This window comes from Canis lupus, chromosome 1 (assembly GCF_011100685.1).
Source record: "Canis lupus familiaris isolate Mischka breed German Shepherd chromosome 1, alternate assembly UU_Cfam_GSD_1.0, whole genome shotgun sequence".
NCBI classification, from domain to species: Eukaryota; Metazoa; Chordata; class Mammalia; order Carnivora; family Canidae; genus Canis; species Canis lupus.
Window position 1 is genome coordinate 62,340,301 of NC_049222.1, and position 26,925 is coordinate 62,367,225.

Here is a 26,925-nt window from a genome sequence, read left to right on the forward strand (position 1 = left end):
GTGAAACAAATACTTATTTTTTACAGATGGTATGGCAAATGTTGGACATTTATTTATTGAGTGAACAAAGTTCATAATAACAATAAAGTGCTTTGATTTTTATTTCATGTTTTTAAGGATCAGCCTATATTTTTTCTTGATCCCATAAGTGAGCCATTTCTTTGATAACTTAGAGTAGGATTAATGCATCATTAAATAGAACCTGCCTGGGATCCCTGGGTGGCGCAGCGGTTTGGCGCCTGCCTTTGGCCCAGGGCGCGATCCTGGAGACCCGGGATCGAATCCCACATCAGGCTCCCGGTGCATGGAGCCTGCTTCTCCCTCTGCCTATGTCTCTGCCCCTCTCTCTCTCTCTCTCTCTCTCTCTGTGACTATCATAAATAAATAAAAATTAAAAAAAAAAGATTTAAATAGAACCTGCCTTTATGTCAAGTCAGCCAGCTCTAGTTTAGCCAGTTTTAGTAATTAACTTAGTTGATAGAATGTTACATTAAAATCTTCTCCTCTCATGCATTCATTCATTCATTTTTCAAAAAATATTTATTGAATGCCAGTAATGTGCCAACCATTCCTCTAGGATCTTGGTATACATCAGTGAGAAAACAAAGATCCCTGCCTTTGCAAATAAGGAAAAAATAAGAATAAAAAAAGATCCTTGCCCTAATAAAAAGGGATTAGGGATGCATGAAAGCGTGGTGGTAAGAAATCACTGCAATTTTAAATAGGCTAGTCAGGATGGTCCTCATAGAAAAAGATGGCAAGAGCAAACACTAGAGAGGAGAGAGTTGGCTCTGAGATACTGAGGAAAATGCATTCCAGGCAAAGATGCTGTTTGTGCAAAGGCCCTAAGGCAAAGTGATCCTGATATCTTTGAAGAACAGAAAGGAGTCCAGCACATCTGGAAAGAAATGAGAGTAGAAAGAGATGATCTTGGTGGCTTAAAAAAAAAATTTTTTTTTTTTTTGGTAAAAAGATTTATTTATTTATTTGTTTCTTTGTTTATTTGAGAGAGAGTGAGTAGGGGGAAGGGCAGAGGGAGAGAGAGACAAGCAGGCTTCCTGCTCAATCCCAGCCCCTGAGATCATGACCTAAGCCAAAATCAAGAGTCAGACACTACTGTCTAAGTCACCCAGGTGCCCTGAACTTGTTGGCTTTTACTTAAAGAGGGATAGGAAGCCTTTGCAGAATTTTTTTTTTTTTTTTGCCTTTGCAGAATTTTGAGCAGAGAAGCGACATGTTTTGATGTATATTTGCAGTTAATAATAAATAGCATAAAAATGTATTTTAAAATAATTTAAAAGTAGTAGGCTAGCAAAGGGGAAAAATGATTTGACTACTGCTAAGATACTGATAATTTTTTTCTTCTTAGATATTAAAAAATGCATATCCCTTAAATCTTTTCTAGTTGATGATAAATTAATCACAGACTAAACTATAATTCTAATAGAGAGAATTAACCTACTCACCTAGGCTTAGAATAATGCCTTATATCATCATGAAGTTGTGATTATTAAAGATATTAATAGCCTTTAAATTGTATATATCAGTTTATCCAGTCATAAATGAACCAGGTAAGTAAATATTTTGATTAAGGTTGCATTAATATGCAAAATGGTTGGATTCTTTGGATGACCTGAGTTTTTGGTGCAGCTGAAGGTCACAAATCTCAGGCAGAGAGCACATTAACAATCTCAGTTACAAGACTTCCAACAATGCCAGTGTGCAAGGAAGGAGGAGGGAACAGGTAAAATCAGGGTAGGAGAGGGAGCCTGGCTATAGGCCAAATGGGAGTGGATGGTCAGCAGATCCTGTCACAGTATTCAATGGGTATGGTGAACGTCTTCCCTACATGGGCCAGCACCGATGCCCCAAATTGGGAAGCCAAGGAATAGTTGGGTAGCTGCAGTGCTCACCTAGGTATTAGCTTGCTAAGGCTGCCATAAGAAAATGTCACAGACTAAGTAAGTATCTTAAGCAACAGACATTCATTTTTTCAGTTCTTGAGGTTAGAAGTGCAAGAGCAATGTTGTTGGGTTTAGATTCTTCGGAAACCTCTCTCCTTGAGTTGCAGATGGCCACCTTCTAAGTCCTCAAATGCTTGCTCCTCTGTCTGTGTGTTGTCTGTCCTAATCCCTTATTATAAGGTCACCAGCCATACTGGATTAGGGACCATCCACATGACTTCATTAATTACCTCTTTAAGGGCCCAAACAGTCACATTTTGAGGTACTAGGAGTTAAGATTTCAACATCTAAATTGGGTGGGCTGAGGTGGGGGAAGGAGGGAGGACACAATCCAGACTATAACACCTAGCATAAAGACCTAAATGATCTAGCTGGTTGAAGCAAGAGTTAGGACCAGAGCACCCAATTACGCGACTAAGCACTAGGCAAGGCAGGAGAACCAAAACATGTTTTTGTTTGTGCTTGTTTTGTTTATTGCAGATTTTTACATTTTCAAAAAGTATCAAAGCAGTCATCATGAAAAATACAGAACTCAATTCCAATTTCTTTTCTTAGTATAATAGAGGCTTATTTTGAGGATAAAGGGAGGAGCCCAGCCAAGCAGCTGGGCATTCAAGGCAGGGCCCTGGGCCTAGCATCGGAATTGCGATCCAAATCAGAAAACTATGACTGACTCCCAGTTATAGTGTCCAAAGGAGTAAAGAGAGTCAAAAGGGAAGACTGCTGATTTGGAAAGCCAAGCACTCACTCCAGGCACACCAGATAGGAGACTTGGGATACCACATGTGGTCTGAATTCCTTTAGGGTTCTCAGAGGGTAAATTATAAACAATGTGGTGAAAAGACATATGCTTTAAAACAAAAAAACTTCCAAATCAAAAAATTAAATATGTATCATACCAACTGTGAATGTATGAAAATGTGATCAAACATCTCTGGGTCTCAATTTCAGTAAGTATCTTCATAACCCTAGTTCCTTTCCTTTATTCTTTTCACACAGCTGACAAGGACTAGAGATCATTACTGACAATTATGAGTTTAATCCAGTGAAAAGTAAACTAGAACTAAACAGGCCCAGAAGCAGCCAACAACGCCTGCAAAGTCACGTGTAACAAAATTTATAGTTTTCTGGCTTTGCATTATTTTTTTATGAAAATACAAGAATAAAGCTATTACTTTTGAAATTTCTATGTAATAGTCGAAACTCCCATTAGCACCAAATATTAGATCCTTCTCTATCAAGCTTAAACCTTTGCTATTACCACAGAAGCATGATGTTGACATTTCTGGTTGCTAGGAAGCGTCATAGTGTTGGATACATGTACAATAGCATTCTGTTAGCTCAAAAGCGGGGCTTTTTAATCAGCAGGACTTTCTTTTTATATACCAGCACAATAATAGGAGGTGTAGATTTACCATGCAAATTATACAGGAAAATCTGAATTCACTAATCTGGAAAATAAAAGCATGAACATTTAAAGACATGTTTAAGGATTTTTTTTTTTTTGCAGCATCTTTCAGAGTGAAATAAATAAATAAATGAAGGCCTTGAAACAAAGCAGATGCCCACCAGTAAGTAGCAGAATGGCTGAATATATTGTGCTCCACACACACCATGGAATACCATGGAGTCATTAAAAGAAGTAAATTATAGCTACGTCAGTTGACTTGAAAGAATTTCCAGCGTGCATTGTCAAGCAAGAAAAGCTAAATGCATAAAATTATGTATGTGCAGCAATGTTCACAGCAGTGTTACTCACAATAGCCAAAAGTGGAACCATTTAAAATTTAAAATGTATTAATTACAATTTATATTTATTATTAAATTTTGTTACATAATTCTTAATGTTTTATAACTTAAACATACTAATATAACTTTAATTTCTCATTTTTTGTACTTACTTTATATAATATTTTATGAACTATAGTCAAATTTAGATTTTAAATCACTTTCTTTGAACGTGATTACATTTTTAATGCTTTGATCATTATCATCAAATGGAACACAGATCATGTGAAAATAGCAACCCAACTAATGATTTTGCTGAAATAAAACAATTTTATAGAATAAACATACGATAATTTATGAGTTACATATGTATTTATTTTATTGATCCTCTAAGACATCCCAACTGACAGAATGCCAGACAATAATAATTAAATTTGGTCTTTTTGGATATTTTGCTAACTTCAATTCTTATAAAACCATAGCTTTATATATATCTTTCAAATTTGTTATTATGAAGACATTTATCAAGGTAGGAAAAGAGCATATATTTTACTTAACAGTTGGTTAACTTGATAGGTCATCTTTAAGCATTCTAAAATATGTATGTGGGACCCCATTTTTACTTTGACCCAGAGTACCCAAATCTCCAGGACTGACCAGGAAAGTCCTCTAAATACAGGACCTATGAGAATCCTAAAATTAGGGTACCTAATCTTAGACACAGAAGGGCATAGGCTACTGGCTCAAGATATACTGAAGCCTAGGTTAGTTAAGATTGGAGAAAGCCAATACACTGTATCTAGCCCAAACACATATCCTGAACCTCATTCATTTTACCAAGGAAAAATAATTTCCACATCTATTTGCCTAATTAACAAAATGTGTGGTATTGATGAAAAAAAAAAAATAAACTTAAGACAAAGCCTTCAGGGAGGAGGCTTTTGATTGGTCTTTCAAGTGCTAACTAACCACCTCTCGAGTATGCATTTTTAATTAGGGTATTTCAAATGTTAACTAACTGCCCCTAGGGTTAGATTACAATGAATTATCACAGTATAGACCACTGTTTCGATAGCATCATTTTAAAGTAAATTATAGGAAATGTAATAATTCTCATATTTAAGATCTTTATAATGAAGGGTCCTGCCATTAATTAATAGTTCTTTAATGTGTTCTTGCAAGTACTTGATTCAAACAATGCCAGACTTTTCTCTGGAAGGTCAGAAGTAATTCTGTTCAATCTATTCTAAACCACACTGTGAACATATACACTAGAAAAGACTTCTCCCTTTTCCACTGGTCCCTGGATGCTGCTCACAGGACTTGGCTAAACTTTAAAGAGGTTAGAAGTGTTCCAATCATTGCACTTCTCCCTACACATCTCCCAGATCATGGCATACATGACAGTGGTTACCTCCTAACTGAAGCCAATTTCTTCAGTTTAATCTTGCTTTCAAGGTGTAAGTAGATTTCTGTCCTCGAGCCATATAACCCAGTTCATTTAATTGTGGAAGGGGCTCAGATCTCCACCATCAAATTATCTGAATGCAATGATCATCTAAACCCTGCTGTCTAGAAAGATGAAGTCCAAACACCTATCTTAGCTACTTCTTCTACTTGGAGCAAGACCAGTCCCAGAGGGATAGAAACTGGAGCCCTAGCATGATGCTATTCTTAGAAGTAATGGAAGGCTTATATCAAGATCATGTCACTAATCTACCACATTTTTCTATTGATTCTAGTCTTTTTAAGGCCTTACGTTTTCTGTCTTAATCAATGTCTGTCTGCATGAGTCTGGGCCTCCATTGGGATACGGATTTGCAGGATACATGGAGGTCTTCTATTTATCATCGAGCTGTTGGGATACCATGAAAGAGTACCTACACCCTGCTTCCAGAAAAGAGTAAGTAAGAACTGCATTTAAATGTTAGATCACTTATCTGCACTGGCTGTTATATGAGTTATTTGGCTTAGATGGATGAGTTCCCTGCTCCTTGTCCAACGTCAATAACTGAAAGAGGCTAGAGTTAGTGTGACCAACCATCCTGGTTTGCCTGGGGCTAAGGGAGTACCTGTGGCATAGGGACTTTCAGTACTAAAATGGAAAGAGTTGTGCAAACCTGGACTTAACACCTTTGTTGGGTGATGGGTCAGATTTTACCCAATTTGGCTTAGAGTGGAAGTTTCATGTAGAGCAGTCCTATCCCCAATCTGGTACAAGTGGTAGTAACACATGTCCACATAAAAGGCTTACTCAGCCAGAGTCTCTGCACCCAAGTTGTAGCCTTAGAAAAAAGTTTCTTCATTGATCTTCTTAAAAATTTTAAGGAATTAACTTTCACAGTTTTTTTCTTAGCTCTCTACTTATTCAAAAGCCTAGTATATAGTATTTAAGCGTTTTCTCACTGTTACCAAAGTGCTGTTTGTTTCAAACACAAATGACTTCAAGCCTGGGACTATAACATTCCATTAATGTCTGGCATTTTCAGAATTCTGATATTTGCTCTACTAATAGCTCCTCAATCACATGCCTCTCAGTTGAGCTATCCCTAAATTTTCCTTCTCTTCATTTTCTTCTCTTAGCTAAAAAGTTTATATGGATTGAAATCTAATAACTTATAAGGAGTTCCCTTACTATTCAATAGAGTACATTCTATCCAAAGGGTTTCAAAAGCTAAAATTATTCACTCAACAAATATTTATTGGCAGTTCCTATATTATTAGCACCATGTTTGCTGCTAGGGATACAACAGTGAACATTGTATGGACAATCTTTCAGGTCCGTAAGGGTTGCTCAGAAATAAATGAGCAACAGCAGTGTGGTAAATACCAAGTTCCATATGCTATGGAAGCATATGAGAGAAGCCACTAATCCCAAATTTGGGAACCATGGAAGACTAAGTGACTTTAGTACTCATCTGTTCATGTATTCATTGATTAATTCAACAAATATTTATTGAGAGTGGAACATGTGCAAGACACTGTGATAGCCATAGTCTTTATGTTGAAGTTGTATAGACTAGTATGAAAAAAATACCTGTAAATAATTACAATATGATGTAATAAGTGCTAAAAATAAAGGTCTCCAGGAAGTTTCATAAAAGAGGTGACTTCTGTATGGAATTGGACATGACTTTGAAGGTTAAGGAGAAATGTGAGGTCTAATGGGGTAGAAGAAGGGCTCTCTACACAGGAGCAACAGCTTGTGGAAATATGTAGAAGTGTGAACGAACCTGACCAGTAGGGTATCAAGCAGTTGGGTGTGCTAAGTGTAGGAGTAAGGTGAAGAGTGGTAACCAATGACTGGAATGACGGGTGGCATCAGAGCACATCTTACGGGTTTGAATTTATTTATGCCATCTTAAGGCGTTTGAATGTATTTTGAAATTTATGGGAAGCTACTGAATGGTTTTAAGTCAGGAAGTGACCTTTTCAGATTTGTGCTTCAGAAAGATATCTCAAGATTGTGAGGTGGGCTGAAGAAGTAATTTATCTGATCCTCAAAACCACTCTGTGAAGTATATATAACAGGTATTTTCAATCACATTTTTTAGTATAAGGATCTAGGACTTGGAGGTGTCTAGTGATTTGTCAAAGGCCTGCTGAGTCATTCCAAAATTGAAAAAACTCAACACTGTGTCCAGATAGGAATGTAGATGAAAACCTCTGTGCAGTTCACCTTTGGTTCCAATCATGCTCTACTTATAAAACAATCTTTAGAAGCTAGTGTTGTGCTTGTACTGCTGATTCCAATTAGTTTTGCATAATTGATCAGATTGAATTTGTACAATCTGAATCAGAGGCTTTGAAGCAGTAAGGCATATTACAACATGCTTTTCTGTTTCCTAAGTAAAGCCTAAGTCACTCATATTTTCTAATGTTATTCTAAATCTTGTAAATCGTACACTCAGTCTGGAAATGAGCCATGGAGATATTTTAACTTTTAAAATTTGGAGTCAACAGGAGGAAACTCACTTTCAGAAAGTGACATTTTTATTTTCTAATATTGTAGACGTTACAAAATTGTGGACACTGGCTCAAATTTGTTTCTTCTTTTATATATATATATATTTTTAAAAGATTTTATTTATCTATTGGACAGAGAGACTGCATTGAAGCAGGGGGAGCAGCAGCAGAAGAGGGAGAAGCAGGGTCTCTGCTAAGCAGGGAGCCGAATTCAGGGCACAATTTCCAGGACCCTGGGATCATGGCCTGAGCTGAAGGCAGACGCTTAACTGAGCCACCCAGGCCACCTGTTTCTTCTTATATTTATGGGATTTGTAGATGGCAAATATCTGTGAATTAGCATGATTTGGTTTTCCTCCCTTCTCAAGTTTTATAATTGAGTGCAATACAAGTGCAAATGAGTCAATAGTGATTTTCTCTTCTCCCCAAAATGTCTCTAGTCAGTTCTGAAAGTTTTCAAAAAAAGTTTATTACAATAAATATTGAGGATTAAGTCCATAGAAAAAGAAAACACAGTTTATTTTATTTCTGGAATATTTGGATTTTGTTGAGATGAAAAGTGAGTAATAAGTCTGCACATGTTAGCAAAGGAAAGTCAGTTTTTACTTTTTTTTTTTTTCTCTATAACAGTGGTTCTTAGGGTCAGCAGTATCTGCATCACCTGGGGATTTGTTGGAAATACTTGTTAGCCTGAACCCCCCCACCTACTCTGTAGAGTGGGAGGAAAAGCAGCAATCTGTTTTTTCAGAAGCCCTCCAGGCTATGCTGACATAGGCTGAAGTTGGAGTCACTCTGATTTAAAGGAAAAATATGTACCTATATGTGTCAGAGTATGAAAAACATAGTTTCAATTCCAAAGCCTCGAGATTTTAGACAAGCTCAATATTTCCAGGTCTCATCACCAGGTCTCCTGGTTAATAACTTATCCCCTTAGCTGGCCTCATAGTGAATAAATACTATCTACATGATATTTATTTATTTGCTATACTAACAGCATCTCCTCTCCAAGTGGTTTGGATGCATGTTTGAGAACAACTGGTCTACGAGATGCAATATATTAAAAGTAGACCTGCTACAGAATTTGCAGTGCCCAATTCAGAATGAAAATGCAAGATGCTCTGTTAAAAAAACGGAAGAATTTCAAGACAGCTACAGCAGAGCATTAAACCAAGCATTTGAAGTCCAGAGCCGCACTAACCCCCAAGCCTATAACTGTACAGTATGCCCAGAGTAGTTTCTGCTTGTATCTAACTACACTTTTTTTTTTTAGATGGAAATAACTCAATGCCATGAAAGGAGGCCATATCTTCCCCCTCAGACATTACCAGTCTTACCTCTGGAGCCGTCACTCTCCATAGACAGATCATGCTCAATAGCCTCTCATTTTGGTCACTGTTGTCTTCCTTTCAGCTATTCCAATGTAACCATACTTCAAGATCCAACTTAAGGTTACCATCCTCCATGATATCTTCTCTTATTAACTTAATTTACTTATCTCTTTCTCAACTTTCCTAGTATTTTTAATACCATAAATTTATCTTTTTCTTTTCCTTTTTAAGATTTTATTTATTTATTCATGACAGAGAGAGAGGCAGAGACAGGCAGAGGGAGAAGCAGGCTCCATGCAGGGAGCCCGATGTGGGACTCGATCCTTGGGTTCCAGGATCACACCCTGGGCCGAAGGCAGGGGCCAAACCGTGGAGCCACCCAGGAATCCCCAAATTTAGCTTTTTCTAAAAAAATAATAATTGCTCATCATTGTGTTTATCTTGTTTCTTGAGTTAGAATATAAGCCTCTTAAGGAGGTGGTGCCATCATCATGCAATGGAAAGAGCACAGACTTTTGAGCTTAATAAACCCTGGGTGTAAATTCCATCTCTCATTTACTAGCTACAATACAGATAAATTAATTAATTCAGTTTTGGGCCTTAGAATCTTCATTGTAAAAATGGGATGATAAGATAAACTTTATTGGGTTGTTGTGGGAATAGGACAGATAAAATATAGAAAACCCTAGGCATATATAAGTGCTCTCAAGTATTAGTTTTTACATGCAGATACATTGGCTGTATTGGATACATCCTGCCATGTATTTGGTTTTGCTTCAGCAAACAGATGAGGGCTGAACAGAGAGTCACTATTCAATAAATATTTGCTCACTGGAAATTGCATTTTACTTTTTGAGGTATTATTTTACATGCACCCAGGAATTCTGTATAAAATATTATCTCTGACTTGTTTGTGAATTAATATTCACGTGATTTTTGCAAAAAGGAAAAGTTTAATTTTGTATGGTTTTTTTTTTTTTTTATTGCTACACCTATTAATATATCTCACATGGGTAAAGAGGAGGGATAATCTTAGTTCCAATGAGGAGATGGAGTAGTCTGGCTCTGACAGAGTAAGGGACTACTACTCTAAATTACACAGAACTGGTGTAATCTAATATCCACTGAAGTGTCCTTGAAGCTGGGTTTAGATTCAGCTGTGCTGACTCCAGGTCCAGCTTCCCCCCCCCTCCCCCCCCCCCCCCCCCCGCACTGTATCAGACGATCTCTAGGAAACAGGAGCATACTTGTTACGTGTATGCAGGAATAATTAATTTACTGAAAGGCTACAAGCGAGACCATTTCTTTTTTGTGCCGAGCACACTGTTGGCGTGAAATGTCTTGTTCAATTAACAACCAGCGGTGTAGGGTGTCTATTACCCTTCCCGCTTCCCTGCAGTACTTAGGATATTTAAATTCCTCTTTTTGATAAACGTATGTTCATGGAACTTTTTTTTTTTTTCTTTTTCCTCCTAATGAAACTTTAAGGGCGAGGTTTACTTATTTGTGAGACAGTTTCAAGTTGGGGCCTAGCACCTCACGTTTGCAAGCTCTGCCCTCCCCTGCTCTCTCCCCTCCCCCCCCCCCACGTGAATCACTATACTTCCTCCGGGCCGGCGCACACCACGCGTCGCCGGCCAATCCTACGGCTGAAACACCCCGGAGGGCTTTCGGTAGCCTCCCGGCCGCAGCTCGGAAACCCTAAGCCGTCTCCACGTGAAACAGCCAAACACAGCCCACGGCGCCCGAGGTCCGCTACAGTGACGGCTCGGGTATAAAAGGCGAATGAGAAGGCAGCGCCCCCTTTGCTCCCGCCCCCCCGCCGTCCGCAGCGTCCAATCGCTTTCCTTTTTCCTGCGGCCCGCGCCTCCGATTGGTCGAGAGCGGGGCCGGCGCGGGCCCAGCGCGCACGGGCCGAACGCCGGGGCTTGTCCGTCATGTGCGGCGGCCGGTCCGCCCCGCCCCGCTGCGCGCTCGGCGAGGCTGGGGGGGCGGGGCCCGAGAGCTGCTGCGCCTGCGCGGTGGGCGTTCTCCCGGAGCAGCAGCTGCCGCCGCCGCCGCCGCCGCCGCTGCCGCCGCTACCACCGCCGCCGCCTCCACCGCCGCCGCCGCCGCCGCCGTGTTCGGGTGTAGAATTCGGAATCCCAGCGTCTCGTTAACAATGAAGCAGAGTTCAAACGTGCCGGCTTTCCTCAGCAAGCTGTGGACGCTTGTGGAGGAAGCCCACACGAACGAGTTCATCACCTGGAGCCAGGTACGGGCGAGGGCACGGCGGCCTCCGAACCCCCTGACTAACCGCCGCGGCTCCCCGGCTCCCGCGGGCTTGTCTGTCGCGGCCTGCGGCTCGAGGCCCGGCGAGGCCCGCGGGGCGGCGGGCGGCGCGGCCCCGGCGTTCAGGCTCGCGAGGGACCCCTTGTATTGTTCGCGCGGGGGAGCCGCGGGGGTCCCGGCCGGCGCCGCGGGCTCAGGCCGCGGTGGGGGAGGGGCGGCCCGCGCGGGCGCCGCGGCCCGGGCGGCCCCGTAACGGTCCAGCCCCCGGCGGCGTTCGGAACCGGCCCGGCGGGGCCAGGGGGGCGGCCGACGAGCGGCGGGCGCGGGAGCCACGTTCCTGCACACTCATCCTCCGCCCTCCCTCGCCGGAGGGGGGGGGGGGGGGGGGGGGCGTTCGTCTGAGGGATCTTCTCCCTCCGCGACCTGATTCTCCTCACTGGAAAACACACCCCGCTTTGCACCTGGAGCCCCCCCCCCCCCCAGGAGAGCAGTCGGGGGCGCAGGTACCAGCAAACGCAGCTGCTTCCACTGGTGCTCACTCAGTAGGTCTCGAAATTTTAGGTAGAAAACGGGACATGGTTCTTGTGTGTGTGTGTGTGGGGGGGGGGAATTCTGAGCCATTTGTAGAAACAGATTTTTTTTTTTTTTGGTGATCATTTTTAATAAAAGTGCTCTGCTGGGTGTCCACTAACTCAGCGAGAAGCCAAAATGAATCAGTTTCACCGAACAGTTGCTGGGAGAGTGGGATGCGATGCCTGCCCCGGCCGTGGGCTTGAGCCCGGCCCTCCGCCCCTGCGCAGCGATGGTGACCTTAGGCAGGCTCCCTATCTCGTCTGGCTTGAGTTGCGTCGTCCTCAAGATGAAGGGGGTTGCCCGGGTGACCCGGGACTCTTCCAGTTTCAAATACCAAGATTCTAAGCAGAATGATGATGACGTCAACAGTGCATTTGCTTTCGAATGCGCTCGGGCTGTTTTGGGGGGCGTTTTGTGAAGTGGAGTGGATTTTTTTTTTTTTTTTTTTTTTTTTTTCTCTGGCTGCGATTGATCATCTGTTTGGGATATCACCTTGTTCAGAGGGCTGGGGAAGAGTAAGTGAAAACTGCCTTCCCCGTGCCTGGCACCTGTTAAGTGCTGAGTACATGTTACCTCCTCTCTTTCTCCTTTCCTGTTACAGGAGCTCAGTTTTACTTACTTTTATCTTAAGAGGCAGGAGCACTGTATGGACGGAGTACATGAAGTTTTTGACTGCTGTAACACCGTATTCTTCCGCCTATCACTGTCATTTGTTCTCATTTTTTTTTTTTTTTATATATATACCCTTTCTAGGACTTAATTTTCTTGAAGGTCAGTATCACCAGTTGGATGGTGTGTATTGAGCATTTGATGAATTCTATGCAGTTGTACAAAGAAAGGTGAAAATAAGGAAGACAGCCGCCAGCGTACACTTAAAAATAAACAGATGTCTCATGCTTTTCATCAGTCAGAAGGATTAAAAGTTGACAGGGATGGGTCAGCACAGACTGCTGTTACTCAGCCTTGTATTCGTATTAGAGATTGGTCTGAGAATCTCTCCCCAACCAAGCTGATTTTATACCTTTTGGCTTGGATGGCCATTTAAAAATAATTATTTATCCCATTGTTAAGTCTAAGCTTATGTTTTACTAATTTTCTAATAGATAATGGGACAACGGAAATATAAATTCAGTGAGGGCAAAGACTGTGTCTGTGCCAAGGACACAGTAGGTATTTAATAAATGTTTGATGAATCAATGAAATCCTTAGAATATATAATAAAAATGGTGGGAATGACATTATGCCTGAAGAGAATCTTAGCAGTAATCTACTTTAGTCTCATTATTATATAGATGAGGATTTGAGGCTTAGAGTATATTTCTTATCCATAATTATAAAGCTAGCTATTAATGGAGAAGAGACTCTAACATAGATTTCTGACCTCCCAGATCAGAGATCAGTCTTCTATCAACAGCACTTCACTTAACATAGGTTGGCACAATATTTAGTGTTATATCAAAATGTTACCCTTTCTCAAGTCAGTGAACAGTTGTGGATTAATGTTGTGTAGGGCTTAGCTTGGTTGCTTAGGAAGTCTGTCTCTATTACTTTCCCACAGATTTTTCCAAGAACAGTGTTAACAATGAAGGGAAAGGTAAAACTCTTAAGTAAACAATGATGTTAAATGGAAAAAAACAAAATAAGTTACTCTCATCTTTTGGAAGATGCTATTTATGGTTGTTTCTGGTTTCCTTCAAACATGTTTTGCTGAATTTCTGTCGCGGTAATTTAGCATTTATACTATCTGAGTGAAAATCATATTAAGACCTTTTAGAAGCAGCAGATGTTTTGGAAACCAGGCAATCTTCTATGCAATTTTTTTTTTTCTTTTGGAAAATAATTTACTCTTCTAGCTTGAGTGTAAGGTAAGGAGAAAAAAACCAACTGCAGTTTGAAAAGCCTGGCTTAATATTCCTGAAGACTTACTCTTATAACAGTTTTTCTTAAAACTTGTAGTATGACTAAAATGAAAAATAAAGTAATGCCCATTCTCATGATTAATTATCGAAATAGAATATTCCAAGCAAAATTATACTGAATATGTTATTGATTCAAATAACAGAAATGTCTTTAGATCCAGAGTGTCTTTAAAACATTTATATATATTTTATTTTTTTCTCATATTCTCCCTTTAAAAGTTTGTTTTTTCTAATTTTTTTGTTTGTTTTTACATTTCCCATAACTTCAAAATTTTATATAGCTATTTTGGCTCTGGTAGGCAGTCTATTGCCAGAATGAGGGACAAAGATAATATTGTTGGACAACCTAAAGCTTTTTTAAATGTAACTGAGTCCTAAACAGAAGGCACAGGTTTAACTTGGAAGCAACTGCAGAAACTTGATATTCAGGGACAAGAGGTTGTGGAAGTTGGTTGGAAGTTCTTGCCATTGATAGAGAGGAACAGCCTTTACTGTTACTGAAATTTGATAGTGTATGTTGAAGTGAAGTAGTTACAAGAGCAAGAAAGAACTGGAAGTAATTGTTTTGTTAGTGTCTCTGTTCTTCAGATGGTTTGAGAAGACCAAGAAAGGATTTCCATTAAAGACCTCATACTCTGGGTGCCTGGATGGCTCAGTTAAGTGTCCAATTATTGATCTCAGTTCAGGTCTTCATCTTAGGTTCATGAATTCAAGCCCCACATTGGGCTCCATGCTGAGTGTAGAACCTAGTTTAAAACAAAGGTGGAGGTGGGGGGGCAGCCTGGGTGGCTCAGTGGTTTTAAGTACCTGCCTTTCGCCCTGGGGCGTGATCCTGGGGACCCTGGGATCAAGTCCCACATCGGGCTCTCTGCATGGAGCCTGCTTCTCTCCCTCTGCCTGTGTCTCTGCCTCTCTCTCTCTCTCTCTCATGAATAAATAAATTAAAATCTTTAAAAAAAAAAAAAAAAAAGACCTCTTAGCCATCTTTTCTGCCTTTTGTGCCCTGTGGCATTCTCTACTTCTCCATCCCTCTCAAATCAACAGAGACAAATCAGGAAATAGGAAGGAAATGGAGCAAAACGAGTATTGATCCAGGATCTTCTAGCTATTTTGAATAATTTGAGCGTCCAGAATTTGATGTCTTGGTATTGTTTTGAACTTCGGAGTAACCATTGCACTATTACACTATCCTCAAGTGAAAACAAGAAAGCCGTAGGTGTGGCACAATAGGAGTAAAAATCTACCTTAGGTGAGCCTACAGAAAAGTGATGGAAGATTGATTGATGAATTTTATTTATTTATTTATTTATTTATTTATTTATTTATTTATTTATTTATTCATTCATTCATTCATTCATTCATTCATTCATTCATTCATGAGAGACAGAGAGAGAGAGAGAGGTAGATACTTAGGCAAAGGGAGAAGCAGGCTCCCTGCAGGGAGCCCAACGCGGGACTTGATCCCAGGACTCCAGGATCATCCCCTGGGCTGAAAGGCAGGCACTTAACCGCTGAGCCACCTGGGCATCCTGATGAATATTTTTTGTTTGTATATGTAAGAGAGGATGAGCTAGAAACTCAGAAGGAACAGTTGGTGAACATTAAGTTATGGACTGGCTAAAATTACAAATTTCTATTCTGAAAAATGTTTTAAAGTAATGGGATTGAAGTATTAGATTATTAGTAAGAATATTTTGGATGTTTTTAACTGACTACCCAGTTGGAGCAGTAGCAACTTATTATTTGGAAGATTACCAACCTTTATGAATAAAGCCTAAAAAGAAGCTACCTGTCTCTCCCACCTCAGTCAGTGTGACTTTTGTGCCCCTTATGGAATGTGTTGGGAAAGTTTTGGATTGTATTGTTTGAGCTTCACAGGTTTAAATGGCAGTATGGTAGAATTTTTGCACTCAGAGGTTATCTACTAATTTTAGAGTAGAGACTGAAGGAATACCATAAGCAGAAACACAGTATGAGTGAATGAGGGTTGTATGAAATAAAGGGGGAGAGCACATGCAGATGCAAGCAAGGTGACATTCATCGTTTCATTTGATATAATCCATGAGTTGAACTTCTAAAAAGATATTTTGGTCCACTCTAGCCAACAATTCACTTATTTGGTCACTCACAAGTATTTATCATGAATATGTTGTGACCAGGCAGTGTCCTAGGTACTAGGAATACATTTATTTAGTAGTGAACAAAGTGGCTTCATAGAGCTTATATTCTAGTGGAGGACGCTGATAATTAAAAAGTAAGCAAACACAGGTAATATAATTTCAGTTAGTGGTGTGTACCATGAAGGAAATAAAGCAGGGTAAAGAGAGATAATCAGGGTCCAATTAGGAGACAGATGTCACATAGTATAAAAGTACAAAAGAAGGAAATAACTGTTTTTAAATATTTTAAACAGGGGAAGCTTAGAGAATTACTGTATCAGGGGAAATGGAGTTAAAAACCCTAAAGAATATAGGATTGGCAGTTATAAAAACAATATGACCACATCTCCCTTCATGGGAAAGAAGGCACTGGTGGCATACTGGAATTTACTGGAAGTTCATCCTTCAGAACTTGTGGAGAAATACACCTTCTAAGGCAGTGATTGGCAAACCATGGCCCATGGCCAGTCATCTGTTTTGTAAAGTTCCATTGGGACATAACCATGCTCAATCTGTTTACATATTGTTTGTACCTGCTTTCTTGCTACAAGGGCAGTATTATGACCTTATGAGCTGCAAGCCCAAAATATTTATCTAACCCTTTAAGAAAAGGTTTATCAACCCTTGTTCTAGAGCACCCTTGACAGCTGTTCATGGGGACATGTCTTGCCAGATATACTATGATTTGAAGCCTCCAAAGGGAGAGAGAATGCTGGGGAAAGCTGTTGGCTTTGTGCTGCTGACCTTCTGTACTTCAAGAGCTAGATGCTTGGAGAACTGGCCTGCACTGTCGGAGTCTGGTGTTTTTAAAGAACCAGGAAATAGGAAGGAGACCTCCCTTCTTTTAGAGTATCTCTCTAGTGTCTTCTATTGACAAAGCTTCTCACCATGCCATCTAGAAAAAGATATTTAAGGGACCCAGCTCTATATTTGCAAAGCAGACAATGAAGAATGAACTTGGAACAATAAATCAGTAACTAGCACATAAAATGACCAGGATTTGTGGGTATTTTGGGTAGAGTGATGAGGAAAGCCACTCTGAGGAGATGATGTTTGAGCAGAGATTTGAACAATTTGAAAGGGGAATGGCAAACATACAGGCCTTGAACATGACATGTTCATGTGTTTGGAGAAGGCCCATGTGGTTAGAGTATCTTTGGAGAATGTGAGATTGAGGTCAGAGCAGGAAGGAGCAGATGGTGTAGGGCCTTAGGTCTGTTGTAAGGAGACTGGAAATCTAGGGAACTAGTTTGCATATTATCACAGCTTTCCACTATGGTATTGAAAATAGTGTGGTTGAGCCTGGGGTATTTGCAGTGGAGATGGTGAGAAGTTGTGGGATTTGGTATCTACTTTAAAGGTAACGCAGTAGAACTTATTAATTGTCTGAAGTTGCAGAAAAGACGAAGAATAAGAACTCAGATTGGGCCTGAACAATAAGATAAATGATGAGACCATTTGGTCAGATGGGGGAATATTCAGAGAAATGCAGGTAGAGAGTGGCCATATTAACTTTGAGATTACAATGGACACTAGTGTTTCTTGAAAATTGTTTTTGTTTAGCTTACATTTCATTGACCACTTGGTCATATGATCATGCCTAATAATTTCAGAGGAGATGGGGAAGTTCAGTGCTAGGAAGAACAGGAATATTTTTGAACAGCCTGAATGACTTCTACACTCCAAGACATCCAAGTGGAAATGTTGAACAGGATTTTTGGATATAAGACACTGGCATTCAGGGTGGATTTTGTGGAGCATATGAGTGGTAAAGCCATGGGACTAGATGAAATCATACAGGGAAACAAATGGAGATAGAAGGAGATGAAAGACAAGTCATTCTGATTTTTAGAGGGTGTGAAAATAAGAAACAACTAGGAAAGGAGATTGAGAAGAAACAGTACACCAGGAAGAAAAAGGAACGAGATCAAAGAAGTTAATGAAAAAAATGGTTCAAAAAAAGATGATCAACTATGCCAAATGCTGTTATGAATATTATACACTTCTTGTGTATAAAAGCAGTAATTTCTTTAAGGTATATATACATTCATTGGAGATTGGAATTGCTGAAAAATAGGGTATGAACCGAACTCTCAGAAGGTAGTTCAAATTGGTTTCAAAAGAGATTAAACGATTTTATATATTCCTGTTAGCCAAGTGTGAGATTTCCCATTAATCCACATCTTTAAAACTTGATATTATCATCCTTAATTTTTTTACCAGTAGAGGATGTAAAGTATGTCAATGAGTTGATATTTTCCTGATTACTAATGTGTTCAGTTACCTTTTCATATTTTTTGGCTTATGTGTTTCCTATTCTGTGAGGTATTTGGCCATTTTACTATTGTGTGGCTTGGTTTTTACTGTTTGTAGGAATTCCTTGTATATTCTGTATATCCATTTTTTTTTTTTTTTTGCATCTATGTATTGCTTACATCTTCTCCCAGTTTGAGGCTTATCTTTTTCTTTTGATGAATACAAGTTTTTAATTTTAGTGTAATCATCTTTTTTGGTCATGCTTTTTATTTCTTCAGGATGAAATCCTTTTTCTTACCTCTTCCCCAGAGACAGAAAGCTACTTTTCCATTTCTTTTCTTTTTTTCTGGAGGTTTTAAAACTGCATTTTATGTGTAAGTCTTTAATTCACCTGGAATTGATTTTTGTGTGTGGCATGAGGACTTCAGTTTCATTGTTTACCATATAAATATTCAATTGGCCTAGCTCCTTCATTGAATGGTTCTTTCTTTCTGTGGTGCTGTGTACCTTCCTCTGTTTTAGAGCAAAATTTTAGGTAGATACTGTGATTTTGTTTCTTGGTTGTCTATTCCATTGCTTTGAACAATTTTTTTTCTGCCCTTATCCCATGTTTTCTTAACTATAGCTTTATACTGTCTTGCTTTTGGGAAGGCAGCTTATCCTTCAGGAGTATCTTGACTACTGTTGGCCTTTGCTCATCTGTATATATTTTAAAATCAAATTCCATTAAATTTAACGGTGTTTTGGGCAGCCCCGGTGGCTCAGCGGTTTAGTGCCGCCTTCAGCCCGGGGTGTGATCCTGGAGACCTGGGATCGAGTCCCACGTCAGGCTTCCTGCATGGAGCCTGCTTCTCCCTCTGCCTGTGTCTCTGCTTCTCTCTCTCTCTGTCTCTCTCTCTCTGTCTCTCATGAATACATAAATACAATCTTAAAAAAGAAAAAAACTTACTGGGATTTTAATTGGAATTACATTGAAACTATAAATCAGATTAGCAAAAATGGATGTCTTTATGATGTTAACTATTCCCATAAACAAGGCATGTTCTTAAATTCATTTTGTTTAATAAAGTTTTGTATTTTTTATAATTAGGTCTTGCATGTTTGTTAGGTTTTCTTCTTAGGTATCTTACGTTGTTGTAAGTGGTGTCTGTTAAAAAGTACATTTCTGGCTGTTGCTGATAGTTAGAAATACAGATAACAACACTTGTATGTTGATAATAAACTAGAAAGCTAATCATTTTAGTGATTTGGGGTCTCTAAGTATACATCCATGTATTTGTGAATGGTACTTTTGTTTTTCCTTTCAGAACTTTATACCTTCAATAATAATAATAATAATAATAATTCTTCATCTTCATCTTCATCTTCTTCTTTCCTTCTCCTTTCTTCTTCTTCGTCTTCGTCTTCTTCTTCTTCTTCGTTTTGCAGTGGCTAAGACCTCAGGGTGTCAAATAGAAGTAGTGATCATGGGGCGGGCCCCTTTTTCTTAGTTTTAAAGGGAATGTTTCTCATATTTTCCCCTCAAGTTACTGACTGTTAAAATTGAGAGTTTTTTATTTATCTTTTTGTTGTTAATGTCATACTTGGGGGGGGGGATGGGCATGCCAAGAGGGAAGATACAGGAAAAAAGTGGACTTTGGTGAGTAGGAAGATGGATTTGAAATAGTAGGTTGAGAACGTAGTGAAGTAAAGAACATTATCTAAAAATGTTAACAATTGAAAAGTTTTAAGTGAAATGGTTGGGGCAGAGATGTAGATGTGATCATATATAATAAATCATCATACTTAATAAAGTCAGTAGTTAGATACACTGGCGTGGATGAGATTGCCTAAGAAAAGAGAGTATAAGGTGTCATGATCAAGGATAGAAACCTAAAAACACAACTTCTTGATAGGTGAAGACAATTGAAAGGAAATATGAGATAGGAAGCCTAATAGTATATAGCTGCAGAGCCAAAAGAGTAGAGTATTTGAGGAGGGGATTGTCAGTAGTGCCAAATGAAATGCCACAGAGAGGTGTGGGAAGATCAGGATTGAAAAGAAGGCATTGAATTTGGCATTTGACATTTTAGGAAAAACAAAAAACGGTTGAGTCGAGAGAGGGAGACCAAAACCAATTTTTAGCAAGAATATTTTTTTTTTTTTTGCAAGAATATTTTAGATAGTACTCATTTGGAGAAGGGGGCTTTGAAATATGTTTGTTAAATTTTGCAGTGAAGGAAAAGACAAATGGAGTGGGTAGATTGAAAAGTAAGAAGGAAAGTTTTTTTAAGATAGGAGAAAACATGCGTTTTTAATTTTAATAGTTATTACCTGATAACCAACTCTGATTACCATCAGACTTTTAAAATTTTGCCAATCTAATAAGTGAAAATCATTATTTGTTTTGCTGTACATTCAATTATAATGAAATTGGGCCTCTTCTAAATTTTACGTTGGGTTTTTCTTACTGATTTGTTAGAAATTTTTGATTAATGCAGTTAACTGTCATAAATATTTAAAATGTTTTTGTGTTAACAATTATTCAACTTCATTGAATTTTTAAAATAATTCTATCAGGTTTAGTTTCAGACACAAATAGAAATCCAAATGATAGTTTAAACAGAATTAGAGTTGTCTTTTCCTTTTAAGTCTGAAGATACCTTCTGGACTTTTCAGCCGTACTTAGTTTCTGTACCTCAGTGGTTGTTGAATTTGCAGTCAGTTAGCTCCCAAGTTCCAAGCAGGGATATGGGAGATAGGGGTTTGACACTTTGAATCTTTCCCCTTTTAGAAGCTTTTCTGGAAGCTCTACCCAGTCAGTTCTATTTATATCGAAATTGCCAGGTGTGTATTTGGCTGCCTCTGTTGGGGGGCTGAGAAACATAGTTGCTGCATCAAACAGAACTGTGGTTCTGTTAGTAAGGAAGTAGTTTTTGCAAATGGATCTCTTTGTTTTTAAGGCTAAATGATGTTCCATTGTGTGTGTGTGTGTGGTATGTGTATCACAGTTTCTTTATCCATTCTTCTATTGAGGGACACTTAGGTTTGTTCTTGGCTATTGTGAATAATGCTGCAACGAACATTGGAGCACAAATTCTCTTGAGGTACTGATTTCATTTCCTTTGGGTGTATACCCAGGAAAGGGGTAGCTGGATCATGTGGTAGGTCTATATATTTTTGTGGAACCTTAATGCTGTTTTCCATATGGCTATACTGATTTGCATTACCGCAGAAAGTTCCCTTTTCCCTAAACCCTTGCCAACACTTGTTGTCTTTTATTTAATAATTGCCATCCTAACAGTTATGAAGTGTACCTCATTGTGGTTTTGACTTGCATTTCCCTGAGGATTAGTAATGTTGAGCACCTTTTCATACACCTTTCTGTATCTTTGGGAAAATGTCTATTTGAGTTTTTTTTTTAATTTTTTAAAATTTATTTATGATAGTCACAGAGAAAGAGAGAGAGAGAGAGAGAGGGGCAGAGACATAGGCAGAGGGAGAAGCAGGCTCCATGCACTGGGAGCCCAACGTGGGACTCGATCCCGGGTTTCCAGGATGGTGCACTGGGCCAAAGGCAGGCGCTAAGCCGCTGCGCCACCCAGGGATCCCTCTATTTGAGTTTTTAATCGGTTTATGTCTTTTTTTTTTTTTCCTCTGTTGAGTTGTATGTGTTCCTCACATATTTGGATTGTTAATCCCTTACCAGGTAATCAGATATATTGATTGCAAGTATTCTGTTAGGTTTTCTTTTTATTTTGTTGTTGTCTTTTCTGCACAAGCTTTTTAGCTGATGGAGATGGTATGTTAATTAGTTTGAATGTAGTAGTTCTTTCTCTGTGTGTGTAGATATATTAAATTATGTTGTATACAATAAAAATTGTAGTTTTAAAATAACAAAAATTAAAAAGTAAGTAGAGGAATTTGGAAATAAGGTAGGCAGCTAGCAGTTTCCACGAATAAAATATAAATTCTTGCCAGTATGACTTAGGTTTACAGCATACTTCCAGAAGCTTGCTTGTAAAGAATGATTGAGCAGTAAGTTAGCATTGAGCTTTTGTTTTTTTTTTTTTCTTTCTAGATGAAGAGTTCATGAACTCATTTTTTTCTCATTTTCCTCCTGATTTTAATGTTATTTGTACTTATTACGTATTAAATTCTCAAATAGATTTGTTACTGCTTCCATTCTCTCTAGTTCATTTATTTATTTATATTTACTATCTCTTCTTTGGTACCAAACTCTTATAAACTGTAATTCTATTACCTTTATGGGATAGAGTTAACACTTCTCATTGTTTTTAGTATTTTCTTGCCTCTTGTTAAATTATTTCACAGGTGAACTCTAGTACCTAATATTTGATTGTGTTAGCATCTCTTCTACTCTCCAAAATTTTAATTGATAATTTATTGAGAATGTATTGGTTAATTAGAACTGACAGCTGTACAGTACTGTATTTGTTCCTCTATAGTTTAATATATTCTTAAGATTTATCTTTAGATATGTGATATTTTTCTGTTATTGGAATCTTTTGTTCTATTTTAGTTTAAAATTGTTATGGTAAAATATACCTAACATACAACTAACCATTTTACCCGTTTTTAAGTATATGGTTCAGTGGCATTAATTACTTTTACGCTGCTATACAGTCATCACTCCAGAATGTTTTTCAGATTTCCGTAATGAAACTTCATACTAATTAGACAATAATTTCCAAGTCCTCCTTCCTCCTGGCCCCTAATAACCATACTACTTTTGTCTCGCTGAATTAGACTATTGTAGATATCTCATTTAAGTAGAATAGTACAATATTTGTCCTTTCGTGGCTAGTTTATTTCACTTAGCATAATGTCTTTAAAGTTCATCCATGTTGTAGCACCCATCAGAATTTCCTTCTTTTTTAAGGCTGAGTACTCATTCTGTGTATTTACCACATTTTGTTTATCCATTCATCTGTCAGTGAACTTTTGGGTTACTTCCACTTCTTGACTGTTGCATATAATGCTGCTATGAATGTGGGTATACAAATATCTTTGTGAGTACCTGCCCAGTTCTTCTGGGAATATACATAGAAGTAGAATTGCAGGATCGTATGTAAGTCTCTGTTTAGTTTTTTGGGGAACCACCATACTGTTTTCCATAGCAGCTGCACTATTTTACATTTCCACCCTCAATGTAAAGGGTTCTAATTTATTCACATCCTCCAACACTTATTTTCAGTTTATTTGGTGTTTTTAAAAATAATTGCCATTCTAATGGGTATGAAGTAGTGATTGTGGTATTTGGTTTTCATTTCCCTAATGATTAGTGATGTTAGGCATCTTTGCATGTATTTATTGGCCATTTGTATATGTTCTTTGGAAAAATATCTGCTCAAGTCCTTTGCCCATTTCTTATGGGGTTGTATATTTTTTTGTTGAGTTCTAGAAGTTCTTTGTTATGGATATTAATTCCTTATTAGATACACAATTTGCAAATATTTTTTTGGATTCTGTGGATGGCCTTTTCACTCTATTGATAGTGTTTGCACAAAAATTAAGTTTGAGGTAGCCTCATTGGTCTGTTTTTGCTTTTGTTGCTTGTGCTTTTGGTGTTAATCAAGAAATCATTGCCAAATCCAGTGTCATGAAGCTTTTCCCCCTTATGTTTTTTTTTTTTTTAATGATTTTCAGAGTTTTAGCTCTTACATTTAAGTCTTTAATCCATTTTGAGTTAATTTTTGTATATAGTGTAAGGTAAACTTTGTTTTTTTGCACAAGAGTATCCAGGTTTCCTAGCATTGTTTGTTGAAAACTCTCCTTTTCCCATTGAATGGTCTTGGGACTCTTGTCAAAACTCTTTGGACTGGGGATCCCTGGGTGGCTCGGCAGTTTAGCGCCGCCTTCAGCCCAGGACGTGATCCTGGAATCCCGGGATCGAGTTCCACATCGGGCTCCTTGCATGGAGCCTGCTTCTCCCTTTGCCTGTGTCTCTCTCTCTTTCTGTGTGTCTCTCATGAATAAATAAATAAAATCTTTAAGAAAAAAAAAAAAACACAAAAACCTCTTTGGACCTTATATATAATGGTGTATTTGGCAGTTGTTCTGTTCCATTGGTTTGTCTCTCTGTGTTTATGCCAGTATCATACTGTTTTGATATTATATTATAGTAAGTTTCAAATTGTTTTTTTTTTCTATGGAAGAACACTAGTGACTTTAAATATTATTAACCAGATATTTTACTGAATTGTTTTAGTTTTTCAGTTGATTGTGTAAAGATATGGCTGTTGCAAATAATGATAAAATATTTCTTCTTGAATTTTGTCTATTTTTGTCTAATTGCATTGGCTTTCCATGTTAAATAATTATGTTGCCCATTTACGGTATTTCTTTCTTGCTTCTGATTTAGTGGAAATTCTTCTAATATTTCACCAGAGTGTATGATGCAGTTTTTGGTTTAGACATGCTCCTAAACTTCTGAGGCTGACATCAAAGGCTTAATTACAGTTTGGCACTTAAAGATGGTTTGTTTCTTGTTGGTATTAATAGGAATAAAAGATGAATCCGAAAGTATCATAGAAGGACTGCTCGGTTTTGTTTTTTTTTTTTTTTTTTTTTTCGGTTTTGATTCATATACATCAACTAATTGACTTTTTCTCTTTTTCAGAATGGCCAGAGTTTTCTGGTTTTGGATGAACAAAGATTTGCAAAAGAAATTCTTCCTAAATATTTCAAGCACAATAACATGGCAAGCTTTGTGAGGCAGTTGAATATGTGTGAGTATAGGCAGTGATTATTTGGAATACTGTGGTCAGCCCCGATTAATCCATTTTTTCCCCCATTAGGTTGATAAAGGAAAGGGAAATTTTTTTACTTTTATCTATTTTAGTCATCTAAATTTTGAATCTTTTTTTCAGATGGTTTTCGTAAGGTTGTGCATATTGACTCTGGAATTGTAAAGCAGGAACGAGATGGGCCTGTTGAATTTCAGCATCCTTACTTCAAACAAGGCCAGGATGACTTGTTGGAGAACATTAAAAGGAAGGTGAGCTATTGTTAATATGATTTATTTAAGGCATTACCATGTAGCATAGTTGGCCAACACAATATTTCACCTATTGAAATTAAGAATGTATAGAAATACACAGGTGTTTTTGTTGGGATAACTTAGACTAATAAAGCTTTAATTATTTCCCTCTATTTTATATTTTTTTCTGCAGTCAACTGTCCTAAAGGCTCAGTCTTCAAATACGTTCTAGAGGGAAGGAAAATGTTTACATTCTGACTGAGGGTGAAAAATCATCCATATTGGGATGGCTCACTCTTTCTAATTTAGCTTAAAATATGTAAACTTTTGTTAGAATGTCCACTCCCTGGAGGGCTTGTTCTGTAGTTCACTGCTGAATATCCAATGCCCAGAATAAGTCCCTTGCATATAGTAAGCATCTAATAACATATTTTTTAATGAATGGTATCTTTTACTGAAATAAAATATTTTTACTAAATCCACAAAAGAAGAGGGATAAAAGAGTAATGGACCATGAAAGAAAATAGCCTAGTGTGCAGCTGTTACTGCATAAATTTAATTAAACGTGGAATGTGATAATGAAGAGGCTTGGGGAAATTACAGTGAGTTTGGCTAAAGGGAATGAAAAAAAAAGCCCCTAAGTTGTTCCTGCTTGTAGAAACTTCTCCACATTAAAAAAAAAAAAAAAAAAGATTATTTCTTATCCTTGTCTTTGAGCTATTCTTTTTATAGAATCCTATCCTGGGCTTTTTGGAACTAAATCTAACTTCCTGAATCAGCTACAAACCCACTTATAATAGGGAAACTTTTTTTTTTTAATAGGGAAACTTTGAATTACAAATATGGTATATAGTATTTGATTTCCTACATTTGTTTTCAAAAGGTTTCATCTTCAAAACCAGAAGAAAATAAGATTCGTCAGGAAGATTTAACAAAAATTATAAGTAGTGCTCAGAAAGTTCAAATAAAACAAGAAACTATTGAGTCCAGACTTTCTGAATTAAAAAGGTAAAGTATTATTGCCAAATATAATCTTCATATAGGGATTGGTGTGTGTGTGTTGGGATTGGAGGTTAGTGCTTTAAGTACTTAGATCTCATTGTTGAAGCCAAGATAAAAGGTCTTTTTTCTGTAAGTACTGGTTCCCTTAGTTTGATTTTTAGCCCTTGACTTTACCTCAATATTATATTTTCTTGACCGTGGTCAAAAGATTTTATGACTATGGGCAATTAAAACAGTTTGATGCAGGAGTCTCGCTGATGAAACAATAGATATTTAAATTCATGTAGGAATTGCCCCTGAGTGGCTTGCTTAGTCCATTAAGTGTCTGCTTCCTGCTCAGGTCATGGTCTCAGGGTTCTGAGATTGAGTTCCACATCAGACTCCCTGCCCCAGGGGGAAATGTGCTTCTCCCTTTCCCTCTGCCTCTCTTCTGGCTTATGTATGTGTGCATGCTCTCTCTCAAATAAATAAGTAAAATCTTTTAAAAAAATAAATCAGTGTAGGAAATATGATTCCACTTAGCATTCATATGATGTTCACACACATGAGGGAACACAAGCCATAAAAAGATACTACATATGTTACTCATCTCTTCTTTTATGGCAGTTTAATATGCTTTTTCTATGTGGCTTAAGATAAAATAGAACACAAAAAAATAGGGAAAAGGATGCAAGAGACTTGCTTTACTTGGTATTTATCATACATAGACATGGTAATGGTGTTATTCAAATCATTTATCTACAGAAACATACTTTTGCCTTATGGCAATTCTTGGCA

The 26,925-nt window shown here is 38.1% G+C and overlaps 1 protein-coding gene across 7 annotated transcripts in view; it reads left to right on the forward strand.

The window, feature by feature from the left end:
- The first annotated feature begins 11,048 nt into the window (after window positions 1-11,048).
- The window catches only part of HSF2 (heat shock transcription factor 2), a 40,997-nt gene continuing 25,120 nt past the window's right edge, over window positions 11,049-26,925 (forward strand). For all 7 annotated transcript variants that reach the window (XM_038526679.1, XM_038526678.1, XM_038526680.1 and 4 more), the window contains exons 1-4: window positions 11,049-11,240; window positions 24,787-24,895; window positions 25,037-25,164; window positions 26,030-26,154. In XM_038526679.1, coding sequence (XP_038382607.1) covers window positions 11,148-11,240; window positions 24,787-24,895; window positions 25,037-25,164; window positions 26,030-26,154 — 455 coding nt within the window. In that variant the 5' untranslated portion in view covers window positions 11,049-11,147. The remainder of the gene's footprint in view (window positions 11,241-24,786; window positions 24,896-25,036; window positions 25,165-26,029; window positions 26,155-26,925) is intronic.